Genomic DNA, 23008 nt, shown 5'->3' on the forward strand with positions numbered 1-23008 from the left:
AATGTGATGGTGTGGGAAACACCATGACATCACAACCTTACGGCTAGTTTAAAGTCATAGTTTCTGAATATGGACTGCATGCATTTCTCTGAGGACTGAGCATTGTGATACTCTCTCAGTATTTATAAAGCACCTGGATGTGCTTTATGATCAAAAAAATAAATGTAAATCTCCCTTTTTACAATATGTCCCCTTTGATGAAACATTTATGATCTTCTCCGCCCTCTAACTGGAATGACAGTCCTATGAGGATGTGTCAGTTTTTCAGCTGGAATCAATAAAGAGCAACAAGGGTAATAGAGTTTTATGGATGAAGAATTAGCAGCCCCATCTAGAAAGTTCATGGTAGTGCAGCCACACCTGGAGATTGAGACGTTACAAAACTAAAGAGTTGTATCACTTTAACATCTGTCAGGATTTCCCCCACATGTCGGTTTTGAAGATTGTTGGAGATCTCCTTTTAGTGGACTTTCTGTGTATTAGAGATAAAGAGTAAACACATTGTCTGATGTGTTTGTGTGCTTTTATGCATTTATCTATAGTTTCTATCTATAATGAATCTGAGTCTTTGTGCTTGCTTTGCAATCGGAGAACGGAAAGGGGAGAAAAAGGTTGTAAGACACCAGGGGAACCCAAAGTGATTTATCCAGGGAAAGACATTATGAGACAGAAAGTGAGAACTCCAAATAAATCTGTCTAATTTTAACGTATGAACAGGAGATGACCCTGCACAAGACAAATTCTCTGCATCCCTAGACTGATTGTCTGCCCTGATATATGCTTCAGCAAACACCCTTGACCTCTGGCTCTGTGTACTCAAGGTACATAGCAAGGAGCAATAGCTGTATTTAAAGTGCATTATAAGAATGCCTTGCATAAATGACAACTGTGAAGCAGCATGCGGTCACACAGCCCACCCCCATCACCAGAGCCTTGACCTCCCCAGGTCACCCATACCTCCCTGACCATGTAATTTATATTACTCCTTCTGTTTTTCTGTTAAATTCCTAATTTTTTACAATCGTTTTCTCATCGTCATGCAACTAATGCTTAAACTTGATGAGTTTTAGGGGTGCTGGTAGGGAGATTTTATTATCTTTGGACACTGCCAGACTTGCCGTTCTCCCCTGTTTCCGGACTTGATGCTAAGCTAAGCTAACAGGCTGCTGGCTCTATCTTCATTTTTACTTTACAGACATGAAAGTGGTATCAATCTTTTCACACAACTCTCTGCATCTTAAAACCATCCTCGTTTTTCCCGCTTCTCTCCTCTGTATCTCTCCTCTCACCATCAAATAAAGGCAAAAAATGACAGAAAATGTCAGTTATTCTCAAGCATGTCAGATTCAAAAGCTTTGAGGGATTTAAGTGGAATGATCATCAGTAAAAAAGTGTTAAGACATACTCTTCAAGGCAAACCCTGCCGAGGTGAATGCCTCAGGAAGTTCTAGGCAGATCCGGCTCCTTCTACCTGTCAGGTGTGTTGAGAGAAGTGTTTGATGCTCCCCAATCTTTGCTCTTTCATCGTTAATAAATGAAACAAAGTTGTAAATAGCAGGGGTCGCCGCGGGGAAGAGAGGGAGTGTAATTTCCGATTCGCTGCTTTGATGTGCTGAAGCCCCGTTATTGTTACCTGCTGACAATGAAGCTCGCTGTATGAGGCTGGAGGGGCTGAGTACCCACACAATGCAGCTAAGAAACACATCTGCACTGGTTTTTCTATGGGAATTGTTTTTGGTCAATTATAGCACAATTGTCATGTACAGAGACAAGCTTGTGCAGTCCAAATGAAACGTGTTGGGTGTGAAATGTCTTAGTTAATGTGATTGTTAGTTAGACACTTTCAGAGATTTAAATCACTGAATGACTCTGGTAATTGTCACTCATACAAAGTTGGTCTTTGTGTTTTTCCTTCTATTAGGGGAGAAAAGGAGACCCTGGCATCTCACCTGGGCCAGCACCTAAAGGAGAGAAGGTATTAAATGCTTCGTTTTCTTACATGCGTCATTAGTTTGTAAAGACATCCTGCTTGGCATGTACCTAGCACATTTATTATTTCTATTTCTGCAACCAGAGATTTACATTTATTTGCCTTTTGACATTCTCGCTTTGTGTTCTAGGGAGACCTAGGACTTATTGGCCCGGTTGGACTGACTGGCCAAGAAGGTCGAAAGGTAAGACTGACAGTCCCTCTAAAGCTTCTTAATATCCTTTCACCAAATTCCCTCCAAAAAATGAAAATCAGTGTTGCTTTTTCCACAAATTAGATCCAGATCTGCAAACTATGAATAGCGAGGCCCTTGAAAAGTTTGGGAAAGCCCAGTAAAGAAAACTTGCATGAGTCACTGTCACCATTTCATAACCCTTGTGTGTGTGTAACCCACTCATCTTTCTAAATATCTCCCTTTCATTCTCTTTGTCCCTCTGTCTCCTTTTGTGCTGCGCTCACCATTTGTTCCATCTGTGTCAGCTGGATCCAGCACAGAGGGATCTTAATGTTGGCAGGAAAGATGTCAAAGGGATGGAGGGGGAGGTTTTTATCATCAGGGAAAAAAGGATGAGGACCATGCGCTTACACTCAAACACAAAATTACCAGTGTCTGAGATGTTCCTGTAGTCGTAACTTGAGTGATTCATGAGTTTAAGTAACAGAAATTGTGGGCAGAGCCTCTGGTCGACAACAGTGGAACATACACAGACCAAGAGTGGCTCCAAAGGAAAAGTTTAGGTTGTGTGTACGTGCTGTCCTGTTACGTGTGTGCACATAAAACATAGCCTTATAGCAGACTGCTCCAGCCTCCAACTTCAGCCAAAAAAGCTTTTCAAAGACATCAGTTAGATATAAAAACAAAAAATTATCACCACAACTGAATTGTCTTATGTTCTCCCCAGGCCTTTTCACCTTTTCCCAGAAAACTTAATATAAGAACACGTCTCATGAGGGCTAAAGAAGATCCAATACACCTCGGTCAATCACATAATTTAATTAGATAAAACTGAGCCATGTGCACATTTCAAACAAAGTAGAGGTAGCTAAATATAGTAGGCAGATTGTATGCATTTTAGAAGAGGTGTAAAGTGGACTTGCATGTATTCACTGTCTTCCAGAGCCACAGTGCTCTGAAACACAGTGTCAGACTCCAGTTGGACGGCTGCCTTGTGCTTAACATGTGGCTTTTGTTAGGAGTCTGCTTCTCTCTCTCACTCTATTTCTCTCTCTCTCTCTCTCTCTCTGTTCATTTGTATGTCTCTCTCATACTCGTTGACACAGACACACATATGCTCACACACTCAATCATAATGGAAAATGTAAAGCGGGTGGAAAAAATGTGCAGATTTCCTTCTAACTAAATAACTCTTGGCTTGGCCATTTGTAAGGGTAGAAAGTGACATGTGAATTGGAGTTGCAGGTGAGAGTTCCCGGGTCCAGGACAGACAGCATATTGACCTCTTGTCTGTGAGAATTGACACAAATTATCACTCAGGGCATGTACTTTATGTAAACACCCTCACCACCGCTCATCCTTTTCGTACCTGCCTACACTGTGTCGATTGGTGCAGATGCTCATGAAATCTTCAAAACAAAACCCAAGGCCATGTTACAGCTGCTTTTGAGAAGTCTATCAGAATGACATCACACCCCATGTCTGGGAAGCTGTTACCATAGCAACTTCATCAACACAAACTCTGCCATCATCAGAGCATGCCTCAGGTATTGGTCAGTGAACCACAGACATGATGACTGCGGAGGAAACTTGTTAAATTAACCACATGGAGTCAACTCCTTTCCGTACACAAAACACAGAGACGTTTATTAACCTATTTTCTCAAACAATGTACATAAACTTCTTGTAGGTCTTAGCTGTTGCTTATAATAAATCCTGATGCTACATGCCCACACGTACTGCTATGACAGAGGTGTGAGTCAATGTCTGCATTGTGCTGTAGTAGCACAAACTGGCTCAGACTTCTCAGTTCACTCAGGTGGAAAGTCCCAGGCTCGTTCTGTCCTGATGAAACCCTCCCAGTTGAAACACTAGGACCTGGTGCAAGGTCAACGCTATGTTGAAAAGCAGTAATGACAATTACATTGCAGTGGTGGGCCACCCTGAAACACCCATGTGTAATTTCGTCCTCTTCCCTTCTCTGTAGCTGTTTGATTTGCTCTGTCTCACTTACTTGGCTCATTACTCCAAAGCTGCGGTTTAGGAAAACGGGACAACAGCAGCCTTTTCTCTGTTCTCCTCTGTATTTTTCCCTTCCACCTTCTCTGTCTCTCCTTCATTCACACACACACACACACGCATAGATACTGTATACGTGCTCTAAATCAGCCTTAGCTTGACACTTCGACGGGGAATTCTGGAATTTGGCTGCTGGTTTTCCATGGAAAACTTTAATGGAGAAAGCAGTGGTGCTTTGAAAGTGTGATTTTACACCGTCAGACAAGCCAAGCATGTTCCGCTCTGTACAACATTTGTTCTACCATGCAAGCTGTGAATGGCTTTTCAGTATGGCAGGCAGGGTCAGGCAGAGGGGACACACACACGGCCAGACGTCATCTACAAGGCCACATTACAGGCCACACGTCTTACCTTTCTGCCTCCGTACTCGTTTCGTCAAAGTCTATTCCCGCTGCGAGTTGATCTGTCTCTTCTCACTTTTTGTCTGCCTTTTCTACATCTGTCTTTTACGCTGTCTCTGCTTTTTCATTCTGAAATCCAGGATTGTCCAGTATATGGGGCTGTTTTCCTTTCTTCATTCAAGAGCATAGTCTTCCAATTTGAGAGCATGATTTATTGATTTCACGTTCAGATTTTATAAATCTGTCTCTCAAAACCCTACCCTTGCACTAAATAGCCCCTGCTTGTGCTTAGATTTGCTGTGCTTCTGCTTAAACCGTGTACTTGCACTCGGATTTATTGTTGCTTGCAGATTTCCTGTGCAAGAAGCAATAAATCAGGGTGAAATTCAATCAGAATGAAATTGATTTAGAAGATTTTGTGTCAATGTATATGTGCACTTCTGTTGATGTTTTCTTGCAAGTTTTTACAATAATAGGATCATTTTCAACATTTTGGGAACTATGTTAATTCACCCTCTTGAGAAGATTCATACCACTAGTCTAAGCTAAGCTAATTGCCTTCTGGGTCTAACTCCATACTTAACATACAGACATGTGGATGGTATTGATGTTCTCATCTAAACACACATATTTGCCAAACCTTTCCTTTAAAGTTTAGATTTTTTTAAATACACTTGTTCCTTGTAATTTTGCCGTGGTGCCCTTGTAATTTAACCTACGGTGCAAGTACGGTTCTGGGTGTGGTGTAGTTTATCGCACTATAATAGTGCAGTGCATCGTTGTTATCAACATTGCCTTTGTATTGAAGAATTTTGTTAGATGTAGACACACAGTATTGAATGAATGTCATGCTGCTGATACAGCTACTGTGGGTGAAACAGCACTAATGTATCTCATCAGTGTGAAGTGAAAGGTTAATTCTCTAAATGAATCAATCAGCATAGACATATCTGTCATGGCCATGTCCATTTTCATCATCAAGTTATCTGGGAAAAAAGAGTCACTGAGAGTTGCAGAGAGTTACTTTACAAAGACTACAAAAGCAGAGTGAGATTTCAGTTTTGTCCCAGAAGGTCTGTTACTGCAGAGTCAATAAGCAGCTAGATGCAGTCTCATGCAGACTCAGTGGTTAGTATGCTACATTGTGGGAAATTATGACTGTCTGGAGGCACATTATGTTGGATCCTTGTGTATGTATGTCCATGTGCTTTTCACATATGTGCCATACATGTGGCACACATACATGTGTGAGTTTAATGGTCAGTGATGTCTGACAGTGATCTCTAATGTGCTCCGGTACACCATACACAGTTTCCAGACAACACACTGCATAGAGGACTACTGAATTTGCTTGCTTCGTAAAACTTGATGAGAATGTACGTGTGTAGTGTGTATGCAAATGTGTTATGAATTAGTCTTGTGGATAGTCCAGTTTTGCCCCCAGTTTAGATTTTATACAGATAATTTTCCTTTCAAACAAAGTCTAAACCACAGCTCTCCTGACAAGAACATCCTAAGAATACTAAGGGGCCAGACAGTGCATTAATCTTATTCCTTTCCTTCATTTATTCAAGACAGTTTATAGGACGACATTAATCTGTCTGAAGCTCCCTAAGAGCAGCTCCAAACCAAACTCTCTCCATTTAGGTCCTGCCCACAGTTCAAACTAACAACTCCACATGCTCATCATCACTGCAATTATGGGAGAATTCAAATCAACCATCATTTTCTTTGCATATTTCAAAAAAGTCCAACAAATCATGTCCATGCAAGCCCTGTCTACCGACATGCTCATAGTGATACTGCATGCAAGCAAACGTGCTGCTGAAATTGCGGTTCAGACAGGGACGAGATGAGGGATGTTTTTCCGCCGGATAGATTTCAACAAAATTGTCCTGTTATGTTCATGCAGTTGTTTGTTACGTCTGCAGCCGCCAGACATCCGCATGCAGGGTTTATGTTCTGCTGTACATGCAACGCCATGCATGGAGCCAGACGATTGCTCAGAGCAATCATCTGGCTCCATGCTAAAGAGTGATTTTGGAAGGAGAGGCGCAGAAAGATGAAAGCAGAGATTAATGAGCTAAGGGGTATATTTAAGCTACCAGGATGCTGCCCAGTGGAGGCAGTGGAAGACAAATATTCATCATCAGTGGTGCTAACAGACATGAGGCCTGTGCTTATTTGAACACCCACAAAGTTAAGTATGTACAGAGTAGCTGGTAATAAGTCAGTGCCCTCTCAGAGGAATGACATGTCATTGGTAGACACAATATGTCTTTTATTTTATGTCTACCAAAATGCGCTTAGCATTCCCTAAGGCACTCCTTGGCTTAGTGGGCTAGGATGAGGGTAAAAAGTGCTTACAGGGTGCTTGCTACCTGGGAGCTGTTGTAAATGAAAAGCATTCTGGTGGGTTTATCTGATTGAACACACATGCTCATTAAGCAAGTGGCATTGTAAACACAGGCGGACGGGTGGGAATGGTCGTTCTCATTAGCAAGCTTATAATGAGTGAGATAAGGATCTCACTCATTATCAAGAAGGTCTTGCTGGGGTTGGGAGGCTATGGTTAATACTCAGGACCCACATAGCGTGTCTGTGTGTGTGTGTGTGTTTGTGTGTGTGTGTGTGTGTGTGTGTGTGTGTGTGTGTATGTGTGTGTGTGTGTGTGTGGTGGACCCCACAGCACAGCTTGAGAACATAAGCCACTACACATGTTTGTACTATAAGTAAGCTATGTAATAAGATGTAGGTGTACATGTATCTGTGTGTGTGTGTGTGTGTGTGTGTGTGTGTGTGTGTGTGTGTGTCTCTCCTGTCTGTTCATATATCTGCACACATGTTCACATGCCATAAGAATGGCACTGGGTCAATGCATCTCCTGAAAACACATGTTACAATGTATTGAAACAGAACAGAAATGGATCTAAGTGAGATATTCTGGCTAGTAGCAAAGGTACCTATAATCAGATGGACATTCAGATTGAGACACATTAATTCATCAACGCAGAGTATCATAGTTACCCAACATCATCATCATGATGGTTCAATTTACAAATGGAACATTTTTAAAAGGTCAGGCACAGGCGCCATGTGTCTGCAAATGCATCCATGCCTGCTCTCTCCAAAACACTGCTTACCAGTAGAGCTTTGCACAAAAAAATGGAAAACACAGACACACACATTTCTGCAAGTTTTGCTGTGTTACGGCAGCAGTCTGTAAGCGCCTGTTGACATCTCTGTTTGTTTAATGTGTGTTGCTCATGTGTTTTCACCCGCACTCTGAGCGTCTCCTCCTAGTGGTCTTTGGATGATGTGCAACAGATAATGTGAGGCTATAGTGAGATACAAAGGTTCTCCAAAAGGAAACTTGGAGATATCTTAGATGCAGAGAGAATAGTATGATATCTAAAGATTAGGTCTGTTATGACAATGTTATTTCTTTATTGAAATTACAATACTGCAAAACAAAAGAATTGAGGACATAGTTGCTGTATTTGCACTGAATGTGGCGTATAATGATGTTTAAATTGCTGGCATGTAGGTGGAAGCCAGTGAGAGTGATCATGTAACATAATGAGTGGAAGGAAGCTGTGTCCTCTTCCCCCTGCTGTAGTCAGATGACAGGGCTAAAGGATGATTTACAGGAACTCCGAGAGTCTTGGCTTGGTATTTTGGAGCTGTGGTTTTGGAAAATGGGACAACAGGAGTCTTTGCTTTCTTTGCCCCTCTGTTTTTATTGTGTTGCCCCCCCCCCCCCCCCCACCTCCCCCCTTTTCTTTTATTTCTCTCATGCTCACTCACTCCATCAAACTGTGGTCTGGAAAGGAATGTCTTCCCACCTTTGATTGAGATTTTCTCTTCTCTCTGTTGGGGGGGAGGGGGGGGGGGTCTGTGTTGTTGTGGAGTCAGCAAAAGCACTACGCCAGGCTGTTTACAGTGTAGTGTGCTCTGCAGGCTGAGGGAGGAACCTGCTATCTGACTCAAACAGGAAGGCATTTATATCCTCAACATGCCATGATCCTGGCACTGCCTCCTCAGCACCATTTCTCTGTGAACACTGCCAGTGGAAAGTCTGATCCCTTGACAGTCGGGCAGATTGATTCCTTGCATATGGCACTGAACTTGTCTGTCGGCACTGTTAGCGTTAACATGCATATTTTACTTTGCACAAAACTCCACTTGTCAGCCACACACTGAGGGAAAACTTCTCTCGTGCTTGTCAAGTTTTTCCTCGACTGTGAATTTGTGTGTTTTCTTTCACCTCTCTATTTTCAGCCATTATTTTATGCTCCATCTCCTGTGTTTGTCTCTTTAGGGACAGAAAGGGTACCCAGGTCCACCTGGACTCCCTGGAGAGCCTGTAAGTATCTTTATCTATTTCATAGCTACTTTTTCTCACGGCTTTGATAAATGTTGCTCTCTCATGCTATTGCTGTTATTCACACTTACATCATTATTGAATAATGTCAAATACTCCCTCGTCCCACAACACATGCTGATGATGTAATGCTATACTATATAAATATTTCAAAGTGTATTTAACATCCATTAAAAATGCTTGCCTCAACCCGTTTTATCCCCATAAAATGACTATGTGTTTATCTTCATGACTTTGCTAGAAATGTCTATTTCTTATGGTGTCCATCAAGGTCCTTATCAATGACTAATCCCTTACATTCTCCCGTCTCGCCTCATTCTTTAAAAGCTCACCCACTCCCAGGTCACTAACTTCTCAAATCTGTGTACATATGTGTTTGTGTCCGCACACCAAGCATGCCTGCAGGCCAGCCAGATTAGATTAGCCTGTTATGAAGCACTGGTGAGGACAGACATCTGGCCAAAGCGCTGTGCTGCAGCGATGCTCTGCAGGATATCAGAAAGTGATGCCAAAGAGAGGAAAAAACCGAGAGAAAAGAAACAGAAACAAGCCAACTAGGCCAACAGTGACACACTCACAGCCATTACAGCTGCTTTTTAGAAACGTTGCCTGCGTTTCTTTCTGTGGGTCTGTCCCTGCTACTTACCATTAAATGTTCAGTCTCTGTGTTACAGCATTTTAATCTTAAGCGTGCATGTCATTTCTCATACTACTCCTCTATCTGTCCCTCCGTCTTTAAACTGGAGAAACGCAGCTCAATGAACTCCTTTATTCGTTGCTACAAGTGGGAGGAGACATGACTCTAGCTGTTTGTTCCAGCCCAAAAGGACTATTTTAAGTATGGAGCATCCAGTTCCGCATCCAGAGCTATTTTCAGTCGGACCGGGTCATACTACTGTTGGTATTAAGGAAAGGCCTGACTCATGGAAAGCAGAGTGGAACATTTTGCTCATTGTCACACAGTTTTAAGTAAGTCCCTGTGTAATGTGACATCACCAGTGCAGGGAATTCCCGTACTACTCATCACAGAGAGGGAGTACTTCTTCTCTTAACATCGTGTCCTTCCACTTTGTCCATCCTTGAACGCCCCCCTCTTTCCCACAGAGCCTCTGCTGTTGATCACAGCTCTAGCCTTGAGTCTGAATCCCCATAGCACCAGTGTCTGACTAATAAGCACAACTGTTTGGCAGTGTGTGCTTTCCAGCTATTGCGAGCAAAGGCCAGCTGGTCTGCATAAAGTGTTGATGACTCTTTGTTACTGTAATACGCCACGGGCCATACACAGAGCCTCTCCTGGCTGCTGGACAGTTAAATGTCCAAACCTGACCCAGCCAAATTCTTGTCTGGTTTTAACTGGCTGCATTATGCACTATATTTATCCAAGAAAGTGAACGGCAAGCTCTGCGCATGGCTTCATGTCCGGAGTGTGTCAAAGGAAGTTATACATGGACACATTTTGGACACAACCTGCCTCTGTTTGTGCGTGTGTTATGCACCCACACACACACACACACACCCCTCCTAATTAGTTTCTATATAGACCACATCTGAAAGGTTTGCTTGATGAATCATTTATCCAACCACAATACTAAATGTGGAGTAGCAAGTATGTAATTTTATATCACAATATTAATATACAAGATGTTTTGATTTATTACAATTTGTGAAAATTTAATTGAGAAACCATTTATAGATAAAGTAACCAGATGGAAATTACATATTGTGAAAGTTTGACTATGAATGGGATGCAAACCAGTTGTATTTTAGGTATTTTTGTTTTGTGTAGTTTTTTGCACAAAGGCTGCAAGTCTATCTTTTCTTTAAATAAATAAAGTTTTTCTCAAAAAATCCAAGACACACACACAAAACACAGCAAGTGCAGTGGAAGGTATAGAGTATATTATACCATTTCAATACAATTTCATTAGCGCAATAATTGCACAATTCAAAATTCCAGATTACAGTTCTTTCAATGCAGTTTCCAATATAAAGGGAAACCGTCTCTTCAAAAAACTAGTCCTCAGTCAAGATTTTTTTAAGATTTAAGTTTTGACGCTGACAAATCACAGCCACGTTCATGCAAAAATCCTAAAAAATCCAACACTGTCATGAAGTAGTTGCTCATTTTCTTTATTCATGTAATACAGCCAGAGATATTAAGCTTCATGCCAAAAACATGACAGTGATATGACAGTGGCGGTGTGCCAGCTAAAGTAACAATTCCTGTCCTCATTATAGTTCATCCCCTTTGGTCTGTCTCCCTCTCTGAAAAGTGTTGGCTACTGTGCAGCCTGCCTGTGTGTTTGTGTTACAGCGCAGTCGTTTTGATAACTCACCCCCCCCCCCTCTCTCTCTCTCTTCCCCTCTCTTTCTCTCCCCCTCTCTCTTCCCTGCAGGGAGAGCAAGGTCCAGTCGGAAGCCCAGGTGCCAAAGGTTATCCTGGCAGGCAGGTGCAGTAAATCCTCTGCTGTGACTGGTACAGTTGTAGTCAGGGCCATAGTAAGGGCAAAGGGCCAAGTGGAATTAGGTTATGCTGAACAGCTGACTCTGAGCTCTGTTTAGGGGGGGATAGATTTGGGTATAGAGGAGTTGGAATGCCTTCAAAAATAAAGTGGTCCAAGACAACAACAACAACAGAAGCAGCTACTGCATCAAAAAATTCCTATCAAGCTCTAATGGAGCATTTATTGCATTTGTCTTTTGTAGTGGAAAGTTTTATATTGCAGAGGAGTACCTGTTATTGTGGTCTCCTCCCTGCATATGTAGGCTTACTGGCATCTTTACAATGAATCACACAAATGATTTATGAACTTAATTGAATTTTCCAAATTAAACAAATTGGTCACAATTTAAATTGTACCACTTTATTTTGATAATAAACTATGAGTTGCAGTCTTTGGCTTACATTTCTAAATGCCATCATGATGGACAGTGTATTTAGGTAAACATTTAAATAATTCAGTGACAGACTAGTGAAGATGTTGAGCTGCTTAATTATAATATTCCTCTCTCTGTATTTCAGGGTTTACCAGGGCCTATAGGACCATTGGGGCCAAAAGGCGTTCGGGTAAGTTCACTCAATTACCCCGCTTCAAAAGTGCTGGTCAACTTTGATTTTATCTGTCCAATTTACTAACATTGGTGCTTTGACAGGACTGGTTAATATGTTTATTGGCTGTCAGCCTGACAGCTCACTGACACTCTTTACTACACAATATTTATAGGAGGTTGTAAATCACTGTTAAAAACCCAGTGCAAGCTGTAAATTAAAGGTTGCAAACTAACAACGTGGTATTTTGAACGTGTAGTTGCAGCAAGGTGCATGTATGCATGTATATGTACACTTCCATGCAACCACGCCTAAGTATATGCATGCATGTTTTGCCCCATGTACTTGGGTGGACCAGCACCCACCCTTACATTCACTCTACTGGGATTTGGCACTATTAAGAGTATGCTAAACTTAGGAGCCTTTACTTGTAGCGTAAACATTGTATTACTGTATACAGACACCTACTGAAAGACTGGCTGTTGATAAGCATCCACACACCCTCTATGTACACAAAACAAAGTAACACATGATCACACATACAAACTGTGATTTTTATGTTGCGTTCCAATAAAGGTTCTTTATCAGCTCCCCTTGGCTGCTCCAAAGCCTCCCCTGCCCCCACTGGCTGGAATTTCCTGTTTAAGCTCTGTATGAGGCCCTGCTGTCTTAAGGAGGCATTTTAGCTCTCTCTCTCTCTCTCTCTCTCTCTCTCTCTCTCTCTCTCTCTCTCTCTCTCTCTCTCTCTCTCTCTCTCTCTCTCTCTCTCTCTCTCTCTCTCTCTCTCTCTCTCTCTGAGACACCTATCCACATATTCTGCACGCTCTTTTGCAGCATGCTCCATATTGTGTCCAACTCAACTCGTGCTCGCCTGAAACGAGCATCTCAAGTGTTCAAACTGTTGTGGTGTTTGTGCTTGTTTTCCTTGTGTGTCTCCCCCTGCACCGACAGCCCAGTGTGATGCCCTGGTTATCTTCAGAGATCCCTGGCGTGAGGGTATGTGCCCTTGGACTACATCGTGGAAGCCAGCACCATGCAGTCCATGGGCATATACACTTGCCTCATGGCTTGGTTCTTCATGGGAGCCCACCCTATCCATGCTGGACCATCTACCCTTGAAACCCAGACCTTGAGCCAATAGAAGCTGCTGCTCCTCCTGCTGCATTTATGGCATCCAAATACTCACATCCCATATTCCTCTCCTCTCCTCTCCTCTCCTCTCCTCTCCTCTCCTCTCCTCTCCTCTCCTCTCCTCTCCTGCAGGGTTTCATTGGAATCCCAGGGCTTTTTGGCCTGCCTGGGCCTGATGGCGAAAGAGTGAGTTCTGGTCAAATGTATATTTTCTATCTATAAGTGCAAAAATGCAAAAAATAAATAAATAAAGCCAGCTAACAGCCTTTTGAGTTGACAACAGAGTTGCCTCTCCTGTTATTTCATTCAGCTGTCTTGTGTTGTTATAATGCGGGAACAATCCCCAGCTGTCCGAGATGCTGCTGTATAAGGCCGCCTGGGAGTGTTGATGACTCATATGATAAAAGCCCCATCTTAGAGCCTTTGAACTGAGTGAACTCATCAAGACCTCCTTCTTCTGTACAGCCTCTAAAACATGGAGTGATTAGCGTACTTATGACATGCTCCAGAAGGTTGCGTCAGCAGCGCAAGGCAGGCTGTAATCAGGACCCCTTCACTGCCAGCCATCCGGCCAGCAAGTTGGCTCGCATTTTAGTTGCACACAGCAGACAGCGTCTGCCCATGTTCTCCCAGGAGGAACTGTTGTTTATTTGACATACAGTATATATGTACAAGATGGAAGCATTAATCCCTCATAATAGGCTGGGAAAATGTTGAGTTGGCTGCAGTCAGCTGTTCCTCACATCTGTTTAAGAGTTGAGAGACTTACAGCTATTGCTTTTTAACTGTGTGTTTTAGGCTTGAATCAGTCATGCCCAAGAGTGTCATGTTTTGGTTTTGATATGTTTTTGTTTTTACATGATGTCTGTCTTTCTCTTCCTTCTTTGTTTTGCTTGTTTCTGCCTTCCTTGAACCTTTTCCTTCCCCCCGTCCTGCTATCTTTTCTATCCCGTCTCTGCTCTCTCTGTCTCCTTGTTTTGATTTCCAGGGCATTCCCGGTGAACCAGGGAAGAGGGGCAAGATGGGTAGGCCGGTAAAGTTTTGTCTCAACATACTTTACAGATAATCTTTCCAAAGTTGATGATGAATTGTGTGTCTTCGGTTTATCTTGAATGTGTTTTCCATGACTTTTGAATGACAAGAGATGAGTTAGGGAGAAGGTGACACATGTCAAACAACTTTCAAATGACTATATTCGTCCTCAACATTTTGATTAAAGATATCATTGCTACAGTATATTCTTATAAGCCCACTCAAATGAGGCAATGATATACATTTACATTATGTTGTAGCTTTATTATTTAATCTTCTATTTGGGTTGTATTGAGCCCTTTTGGTGCAAGGACTTCAACACCTACACATGTGAAAATTTATAGGGTCTGCATTTACGTCATTGTTTGAGTCAACTCAGTATTTCCATGGCTGTTGGAAGGGTTAACTGCAGCATGAACACCATGGAGTCCCACCAGCCGCATGTCGGGGTCTTGGATGCAACAAGAAAAAGGCTTTTGTTGGAGTAAAGGGCTTTTGGTCCCCCCCAGCATGGAGCCAAGCCATTTGGAGGAAGCTGTCGGTTCTGCTGTGTGTGTCAGATAGTGTTCAAAGTCAGTTTGACAGTGTTTCAGAAAGACTGTGTAACCCTGAAACACACAGCTGAGATCACTCTGCAGCTGTTGCTTATTGGATTTTTGGTAAATAAGGCATTTATAGACCAAGATGTCCGAAACAAACGCAAGCCAGTGTTCAATTACTCTGAAGCTTTTAAAACTGCAGCTTTTTCTGTAATTAGACAAATATTTAGGAAATAGCTGTGGATGCAAATTCACCATGTGTGTAGACACTTTTAAACATCTTTTTGTAGTGTGTGTGTGTGTGTTATCCTCACTCCCATAGGGCTGCATTAGAGGACTCATGAGCTGATTAATGTTTATAAGAGTATTTTCTGTGACAAAAACCCTTTTCAAAGCAATTTCACAGTTTTGGCACAGGTCATGCAAAACTAAAAGTATTCATATGTAAGTGCTGCCATCACAGCTTGGTCTTTTCTTGCCCATAGCATATCCTGGATGATTTTAGGACAGCAGCAGGTCTGCTTTTCAAGGCAAAAAAGAAAATAGTAACCATGCATAACATTGTTTACAAAACACACACGCACATACGCTGACGATGCCTATTCATATTAAAAGCATTGTCATAAGACGAAAGACACAGGGGAGTCATTTGATTTCAATCATTTCAACATCTGTAAAAGGTCTTAAGGTAAAAGGACTTAACTGCTCCAGCTCCTTTTATCTGACCTGTAAATGTGAGTGGAAAACACACATATCATCGTGATCATTGCCATTTGATTGCAGTGCTCCTGCATGGAAAATGTAAAGCTAGGACAGTTACAACAGGATCCCTGAGAGATCATCCCTCTCCACTTATACAGAGGAGCAGCAACAGAAGAAGCACCTGAACCAGAGCCAGGCATTTTAATGGCAATACCAACAGTGCTTGTACTCTGTCGAGGAAAAACACACACACACACAGCCAACAAAATTGATGAGGGAATAGATATGTAACACACTGAAGAGCGTGAAAAACAAAAAATTCCGACGTGCAGCGCCAATTGCAGCTGAACTTTTTTTTTTGTAATCATGCAGTCTTTTTTTATTTTATTTTGGAGGTCATCAGGCTGATCAGTTGCACCTCTTTCACATTACCCTAAGATCCGATAGTGTGTGACCCCTTTTTTGATGTTAAAGCTGAAGAACAGGGCTCTGTGACATCATGTAAAAGCACACATAAGCTTAAGGCTCATATAACTCTCTTCAAAGACTTTTTTGTAAGTGCTGTACTTGGCAGAGCCACGTTTCCCACATTTGTCCTTAGTATGTACGGCAGCGATGACAACTGTGTGATTCATCCTTTGGGTCACTGTCATGCGTCATTGATTTCTGTTGCACTTGTGTTTCCCCCAGTGCGCATAATTTCTTAGTACCATAAAGCAGACCCATGCATAATATTGGCCCCACTCGGATATGCATTTTGGAGGAGTCACAAATGTCCTCCAATAGCTTAGTACCAACAGAAAAGAGACTTTTTTGTGCAATTGCAGCATTCAGTGTAGTCAGTAGATTGAAGGATAGGTGAACTTATCATCAGTCCAAAGGATTTATTGTTTGAGTATGAAGTTAAAATGTCAGACCGGATGCCCTCAAATACAAAGAGTTTCATTTAGTCAGCAGATTCTATTTCTACACCAAGTCAGAGATTATAATAAGTATACATGCAATATATCTAAAACATCTTTACTCTTACGGAAATAGCAGCCATTTACTGGAGGTATCTACGGTAACTATCATTTTAGAAACAATGTGCGGAGGCCACACTAGCAGAACCTAGCCATTATGAGTGATTCTGGATGGTCTGGGTTTAAAATGCGTAGGCCTTCGTGTTTTCTGCAGATGTGGTTTCTCTTTGCATCACCACCAACTGTTTAGTTTAGCTCAGATTAGCTTCCCGTTTACCGCTAAATGGGCACAATAATTACTTGGCTGCTGGTCTCTCTTGTTACATTTTGAAAGTATACTTAGCCTAAGTAGAATAGTTGGCTACCACCGCACACTACAGCTGATAGATTTAATGCTTTTAATGGGGACCATTATGTTCTTAGTTTGTACATATTTCAAATTACTTAGTGTCTAATGTTATATTTGACTCAGGGAAATTGTCATAATTGCTGTGCAATTATAGTTGCAGCACACCTGGTCGTGTAACAGTGGTATTTGTGAAAACATGCTTTGTAAATTTGACTCCATGGTTTAGCAGAAGAATTTTAATTTTTTTGCATTGTCGGCACTGAAAGACCATAATTTAAACCCCTCCTTCCCCGAGGAAAGACATTTTTTTCATATTTTATGCATGAGTTTCTATAATGTGGCATGTGATTGGGTGATGTGTTTGTTTTTTTTCTTTTGTTATTACAGCAGTTTATGCAAAATCAATGCATTTAATTATGTTTGCTATTTATAATGTGGCTATAATCCATATTTTTATATTAACAATGGATCACAAGTTTAATTATATGTGAAAGGATTAGTTATGACCCCACAGAGAATTATCACCTGGCTCTGCTTTTAACCTCAAGTATAAGAACTTTAAAGCTTCTTTCAGCTCACTTTTTGATTGCCTGTAACTTTACTCTTTTTGTTCACTTCCATGTCTCTCATAGTATTTAAGACAAAATAGCTCTTGAAAAAGCTACTGGTCACTACCTGCCCTACAACAGAGAGACACAGTTAGCGACTAGCTGGTGACTTTAGTGGAGGACTTAGAAGTTTAAGAGCTAGATATTTCCCTTAGGAGTTATTGGCGACCATATATTGAGTTAAAAGGAGTGACCAGAATCTTAAAAGGTGATAATATGTCAGTGTTGTGTTCACAATTTAATTATTGTTATTCTGCTGCCCCCAACTGGTCAAAAAACGAGTTATTGCATGTTTTATAAATCAGGTAGTGGTTAAAGCAATAAGATACTTTAATTTATTGGCTGTATGAGTTTGATTGTCGTTATGTGTGTGCAGCTGAACGTAAAAGCCACTCTGTCTCTGTCCTCAGGGGTTTCCAGGGGACTTTGGGGAGAGAGGACCACCTGGACCAGATGGAGAGCCAGTATGTCACACTCCCCCACACAGTCACACCTACATAAAAACTGAACTATCCACATTCATGCACACAAACATGCTCACACACACGCTCACACATACACAGAGTCTACCCACATACACACACATAAACTGAGAGCGGTGGTTTCGCTCATGCACACACCCCCCTGGTGTTTTACTGTAGCACTGTGACATTTTGGCCGTGCTGGTGGGTAAATCATCTGGCAGTCGAGCAGTTTGCCTCTGTTTTTCTGGTTTATTTGAAGTCAGTTGTTTGCTCCGGAAAAGCTTTACTGCCGTATTTAATTTCATCCCATCTCTTCCTCTGTTGCAGATAATTTTACTTGGCACACGTTTTCAAAACCTGCTGGCTTGGCTTTTGAACACACAACCTTTTCCATTCACCACTGTAAACTGGCAACCAACACACATACAGTATTGGGCGGTGACATCCAAGAACAGTAAATTATGCAATAGGATGTCGTTTTGAGTAATTATTTCCAAAGTCAGTAATGATTGGTCAGCAGAGACTATTAGCCAGTCTGTCACATGTCTCTGTCCATATGGAAGGCATTCAATCATTTGATCTTAGTATTTTCACTAGTTTTGGAAATTCACTGTCACTTTTGCAAATGGACCACTTCATCTGTCAGAGCGGAAAACTTTCAAATAAAAAATGTGCATTCATGTTCAGTAATTAAAGAAACGCTTTACTGACACATCCCTGACTTTTCCGATGGTTCAATTTAGTACAGTACATTGCCCTGATGCTCCTTTTCTTTTCCTTATAAGGCCTCATCTTACATAGTGTGCATTCAACATCAGTTTCATTTTATAGTATGTAGTATACATTAATCATTCGTACAATGGGCTCATATAAGGTAGTAAAAAACATAAGGGCACACAAGGGAAGAGGCTGTACTGTCACTGTCTTCTATCTCTTGATTTTTTTCTGAGATAAAAAAGTAGGAAAAAGCAGGAAATCCTTCTTTTAAATGCAGTCTGCAGTCTACTGCCATAGTATAGCAGCTCTGTGAGGCTACAGTATACTCACTAAAGCCATGCTTTGAAGTAAATGTTAATGATGCTGACAATGACAGTCATCTTAGTTTAGTATGTTAGCCCAAGATACAAGTTGAAATATCTTTTTTTAACAGTCCACAACCCAGTGATATTCATGTTACTGTCACAGAGGACTAAAGAAACCAGAAAATATTCACATTTTTATGAAGAGAATTTCAGCATTTTTGTTAATCAATTATCAAAATAGTTGATTACTAATTTTCTGTTGACTGACTAATCGGTGCAGCAGCTGTGAGGGCAATCTATCCATTCGTTTTTGACATTTTACAAAAACACACAAATGTCAATCACACAATGATGCTAGATGAAAAGTTGTGGAATAAACAAAGTCTGTGGACCTTATCCTCTAGGGACCATGAATGTACTAAATTTCATGGTAATTTATTCAGTGGTTGTTGAAATATTTCAGTCTGGAACAAAGTGGTGGACCAACAGATCACCCTTTTGTTGTTTGAGGGAGAAGGGACCTGCATTTGAAAAGCCCCACAGTGGGACGATCGGGCTCACATCCCTCTCCACCTTCACCTCCGACACACACACACACACACACACACACACACACACGTACACATGCACACAGGCCCCTCTCATAAGCTGTGATGAACACTGAGCCACTCTTCTGAGCATGTTTGTTTAAAAAAGAGCCAATAACCCCAGAAACCTGCTCCTTCTCCTTCACCCTCTCCCTTCATCTCACTTACTCTTTCTCCTCCTCTCTGTCTAGGGTGAGATGGGAGCCCCCGGTCCAAACGGAGTTCTTGGACTTATTGTAAGTAGTATTTTGCGTGTGTTTCTGTGTGTAGTCTGCAAGCTCTCCTCAGTTTAAACAACCTATCTTCCCAGACATTGATTCCATAAATACATAGCTGTAAAGGACTGTATTTAAATGAAACAGAATATGACTGCTTAATTGAAAAAACACTTTCAATTAGCTCTCATCATCATTTACGCTGCCAGACACTTTGGTGGGAATCTAACCACACACTGTAGGTTCTTTACCACTGTAAACATATTCAAAATAGTGAAAGTGGATGGTTTTTGGAATCCAAGATGGAAGAGAAAGTTATTTTTCACCATGACTGTGAGGCTTGAATTATGCATAGTTTGTCCTTCCCTCTTCCTGTTATGACAAACATGACAGTGATCCACTGTTTGATCAATTGTCAATCAAGTAGACCTTAATAAGGAATCTTATTTTCCTCTTGAATCACTCTCTCTCTCTCTAATTAGCTGTTTTTGAACAGGAACACCCCTCTGCCCACCCATCACCTTTCCCTCCATGCCTGCCCCAGCCCGACAGCCACATAATTGTGTCTGATTATAATGTCTCCCTGGTTTCTCTTGTCGTGTCCCGTCTTCACCCGTCGCTGCTGCTCCTCCCGGTCTATTCTAGGCCACCGGTGGTGGTAGTAGGCCTGTAATTGGAGGACTCTCTGATTACAGCTCTGCTCTAAGCTCCGTGTCCTCTGCATCCATCTGACCCCGACAGTATACAGTACACAGCAGCAGCACTGAGCTGCACTTCAAAGATATAAATATACAAACACCCTTCTCTGGGGACTGCAAGCCTCAGCTTTGAGTGAAGGCAGGTCGCTGTTTAGAACAGGAAAGAGTAGACAATTAATCAAGAAGAAGTAGAGGGCCTTTCTGAATGGCAGTATTTGTTAAATATTTTTTTTCTATCTGTCAAAATGTTTTTCTCTTCATTCTTTGGGAATTCTGCAACTGGTGTAGCAGTGCAAAATATTTGTCCTGGGCCATAAGCCATCCTCATCTTATCTTGATTTGATATGATGGAACAGTGGCAGGCATTGATAACAAACCCAGAAATGTGAAATCAATTATATAAAACATTATACAGTATAATATATTATATTTATTCATGCATTTCTGCAATTTGGACAGGTAAGCATGACATTTGCTTGATAGGGACAGTCAGTGAGCCCCCTAGAGGCCTGCAGCAATGGAGCCAAAGATGGTTTCTAATCTTAACACCATATTAAGTGACTTATTGCAAGCGACATGTTTGCTATGTATACTTCAATAACATCCTCTGTCACACATGGAGGTACTACAGCACTGACAGAGAGATAAATAGTCAATTCACCAAGCCAAGGCCTCCCTGTAGGTGTTTGCAAGCAGAAAATGCAAAGCAATAGAGTAAGAAAGTGGGATAACTACAAGCAGCCTGTGAAGTTGTCTCCTCTACTCAGCTCTACAGAGAGATAACACATTTCTTGGGTGATTTCATAATCGTGGCCACAATATAGTCTTTCTTCCTCTCACACACTGACAAGAAAGCAGATAATCCAATCAGGTCTTGAATCTGTCCTTAATAAAATACAGTTCTCCTTTGCCATTGTGACAGCAGTCTTGATCTGTCTTTCTCAAAACAGTGCTGGTTCCATTTCCAGTGATGAAACAGATGTTGCCTCAAGCATTTAATCATTACATTCAAAGCATTTGATTCAGGCCTCAGAGGAAGCACAGTCTTGGCTTCAGTCTGTATGATCTATGCCTTATCATTCAAATTGTGGTAATATATTATCATTTATTGTTTTGAGTTGTGTGCAATGTGATTGCCGCATGTATTATCTGGAAGCAAGACAATGACAGTTATTCTTATTGCATTTAATGAATGCCAAAGTGAATGGAAGTGTACTCACAGAGAGAACCATTTGTTTGTCTGTGCTTTGTGCATGTGCAGCCCAGGATCAAGCCAAAGCGTGTAATACACACGCCAATCCAATAGAGCAAGGGTTTTCAAGTCTGAGACTGTGGGCTTCCCCTCAGACAAAGCTTGGAAAAAGATGCTCCCCCAATAGTTTACTTGCTTAGTTTCGCTCAAATCCTAGATGCCTATGGGATCATTATTATGTTATATGATCCCATAGAGACTCAGCAATTGAGCCATGATAGCCTGATATTGTTGTTTGACATACTTCAGAGTACATCAAATACAGAAAAAGGTCTGTATGAACTCTGAAGGCATTTATTGGTTTCTGAAAGTGGGAAAAACAGTAAAACCAGGCCCCGAAACCTCTGCACTAGCAGATACTCTGTCAGTATTACGTTTTGCTTCACCTACACATGAATACATGTAGTAATTATGACCAGAAGGGATGTAGTTTAGATGACCTCTATGTAAGCTGAGAAATTTCCTTATTAGTAGGTGACAGTTGGGTGGATGGCTAGATAGATCGATAGATAGATTGATCGATAGATAGATGGAATCGGGACAATAGAGTCTGAGTGCGGTCCAGTGCTTTGAAGAAGAGAACAAGAACAAGAATCCTCTTTTTGTTCTTCTCTACTTTGCATTCTTTTGCCCAATTTCGTGGCCATCTTGTGGTCAATTTCCTCTGAAACAACTTTTCTACAGATGTATTTCTGTGCAAACAATAAATAAATACACAAATTATTTTTATTTTTATTTTCAAAACTTGACAGATGTAATCTTTAAAATGATTCTTTTCACACCCATTTGGTTCACATTAAAAATTTGTGGATTTCTGATAAAAATCTAATAGAAAAAACCCAAGAACTGAAGTTTATTTACACTGTACAGCCAACTACAGACATACGTTCATTTAATATTTTCTGTTTAATTAGAAAACTTTATTAGTGGGGAATATACGTTATATACACGCACACTTTATACATGTACATAACCCTCCGTAGTTTACTTTAGAATGACACTTTGGTTTAAAAAATGGAAACGTATATATATTATCATTTCACTCAGAAGGGCTTTGTGATTTCAGCTATTTTCTGGTAAATCAGACAACTTTTGTTCTCATAGCCAAACCACTTGTTCTTCACCATATCAGACAGCACGTCTTCCTGGAGATGAAAATGAATGGGTGTAGTCACAGTACAGTAGGTCACAGACATTAAATGACAGCACTGACAAACCACTGGAAAGCACATTATCCCTGTTGTTTTGGCATGTTGTTGATTCACAACCATTGGGTTGTATCCACGTCTTTTTCACAATATGAATGAGTACTGTATTGCCTAAGAAAGATTTAGCCACTGCAAATGAGCCGTTATGTCTGTCAACACATACTGATGTGATGTTTGTTGTTTACTCTGAACATGAACTTTTAGGTTCTTATACTTGAATG

At 41.2% G+C, this 23008-nt stretch overlaps 1 protein-coding gene across 1 annotated transcript in view; it reads left to right on the forward strand.

Moving 5' to 3' along the window:
• col27a1a (collagen, type XXVII, alpha 1a) overlaps positions 1-23008 on the forward strand; it is a 66109-nt gene that overhangs the window by 15094 nt on the left and 28007 nt on the right. Inside the window, exons 5-13 of the mRNA XM_053339497.1 lie at positions 1922-1975; positions 2121-2174; positions 8907-8951; positions 11366-11419; positions 11992-12036; positions 13282-13335; positions 14138-14182; positions 17752-17805; positions 19606-19650. Of these exons, the coding sequence (XP_053195472.1) occupies positions 1922-1975; positions 2121-2174; positions 8907-8951; positions 11366-11419; positions 11992-12036; positions 13282-13335; positions 14138-14182; positions 17752-17805; positions 19606-19650 (450 nt within the window). The remainder of the gene's footprint in view (positions 1-1921; positions 1976-2120; positions 2175-8906; positions 8952-11365; positions 11420-11991; positions 12037-13281; positions 13336-14137; positions 14183-17751; positions 17806-19605; positions 19651-23008) is intronic.

Source organism: Scomber japonicus, chromosome 19 (genome assembly GCF_027409825.1).
Source record: "Scomber japonicus isolate fScoJap1 chromosome 19, fScoJap1.pri, whole genome shotgun sequence".
NCBI classification, from domain to species: domain Eukaryota; kingdom Metazoa; phylum Chordata; class Actinopteri; order Scombriformes; family Scombridae; genus Scomber; species Scomber japonicus.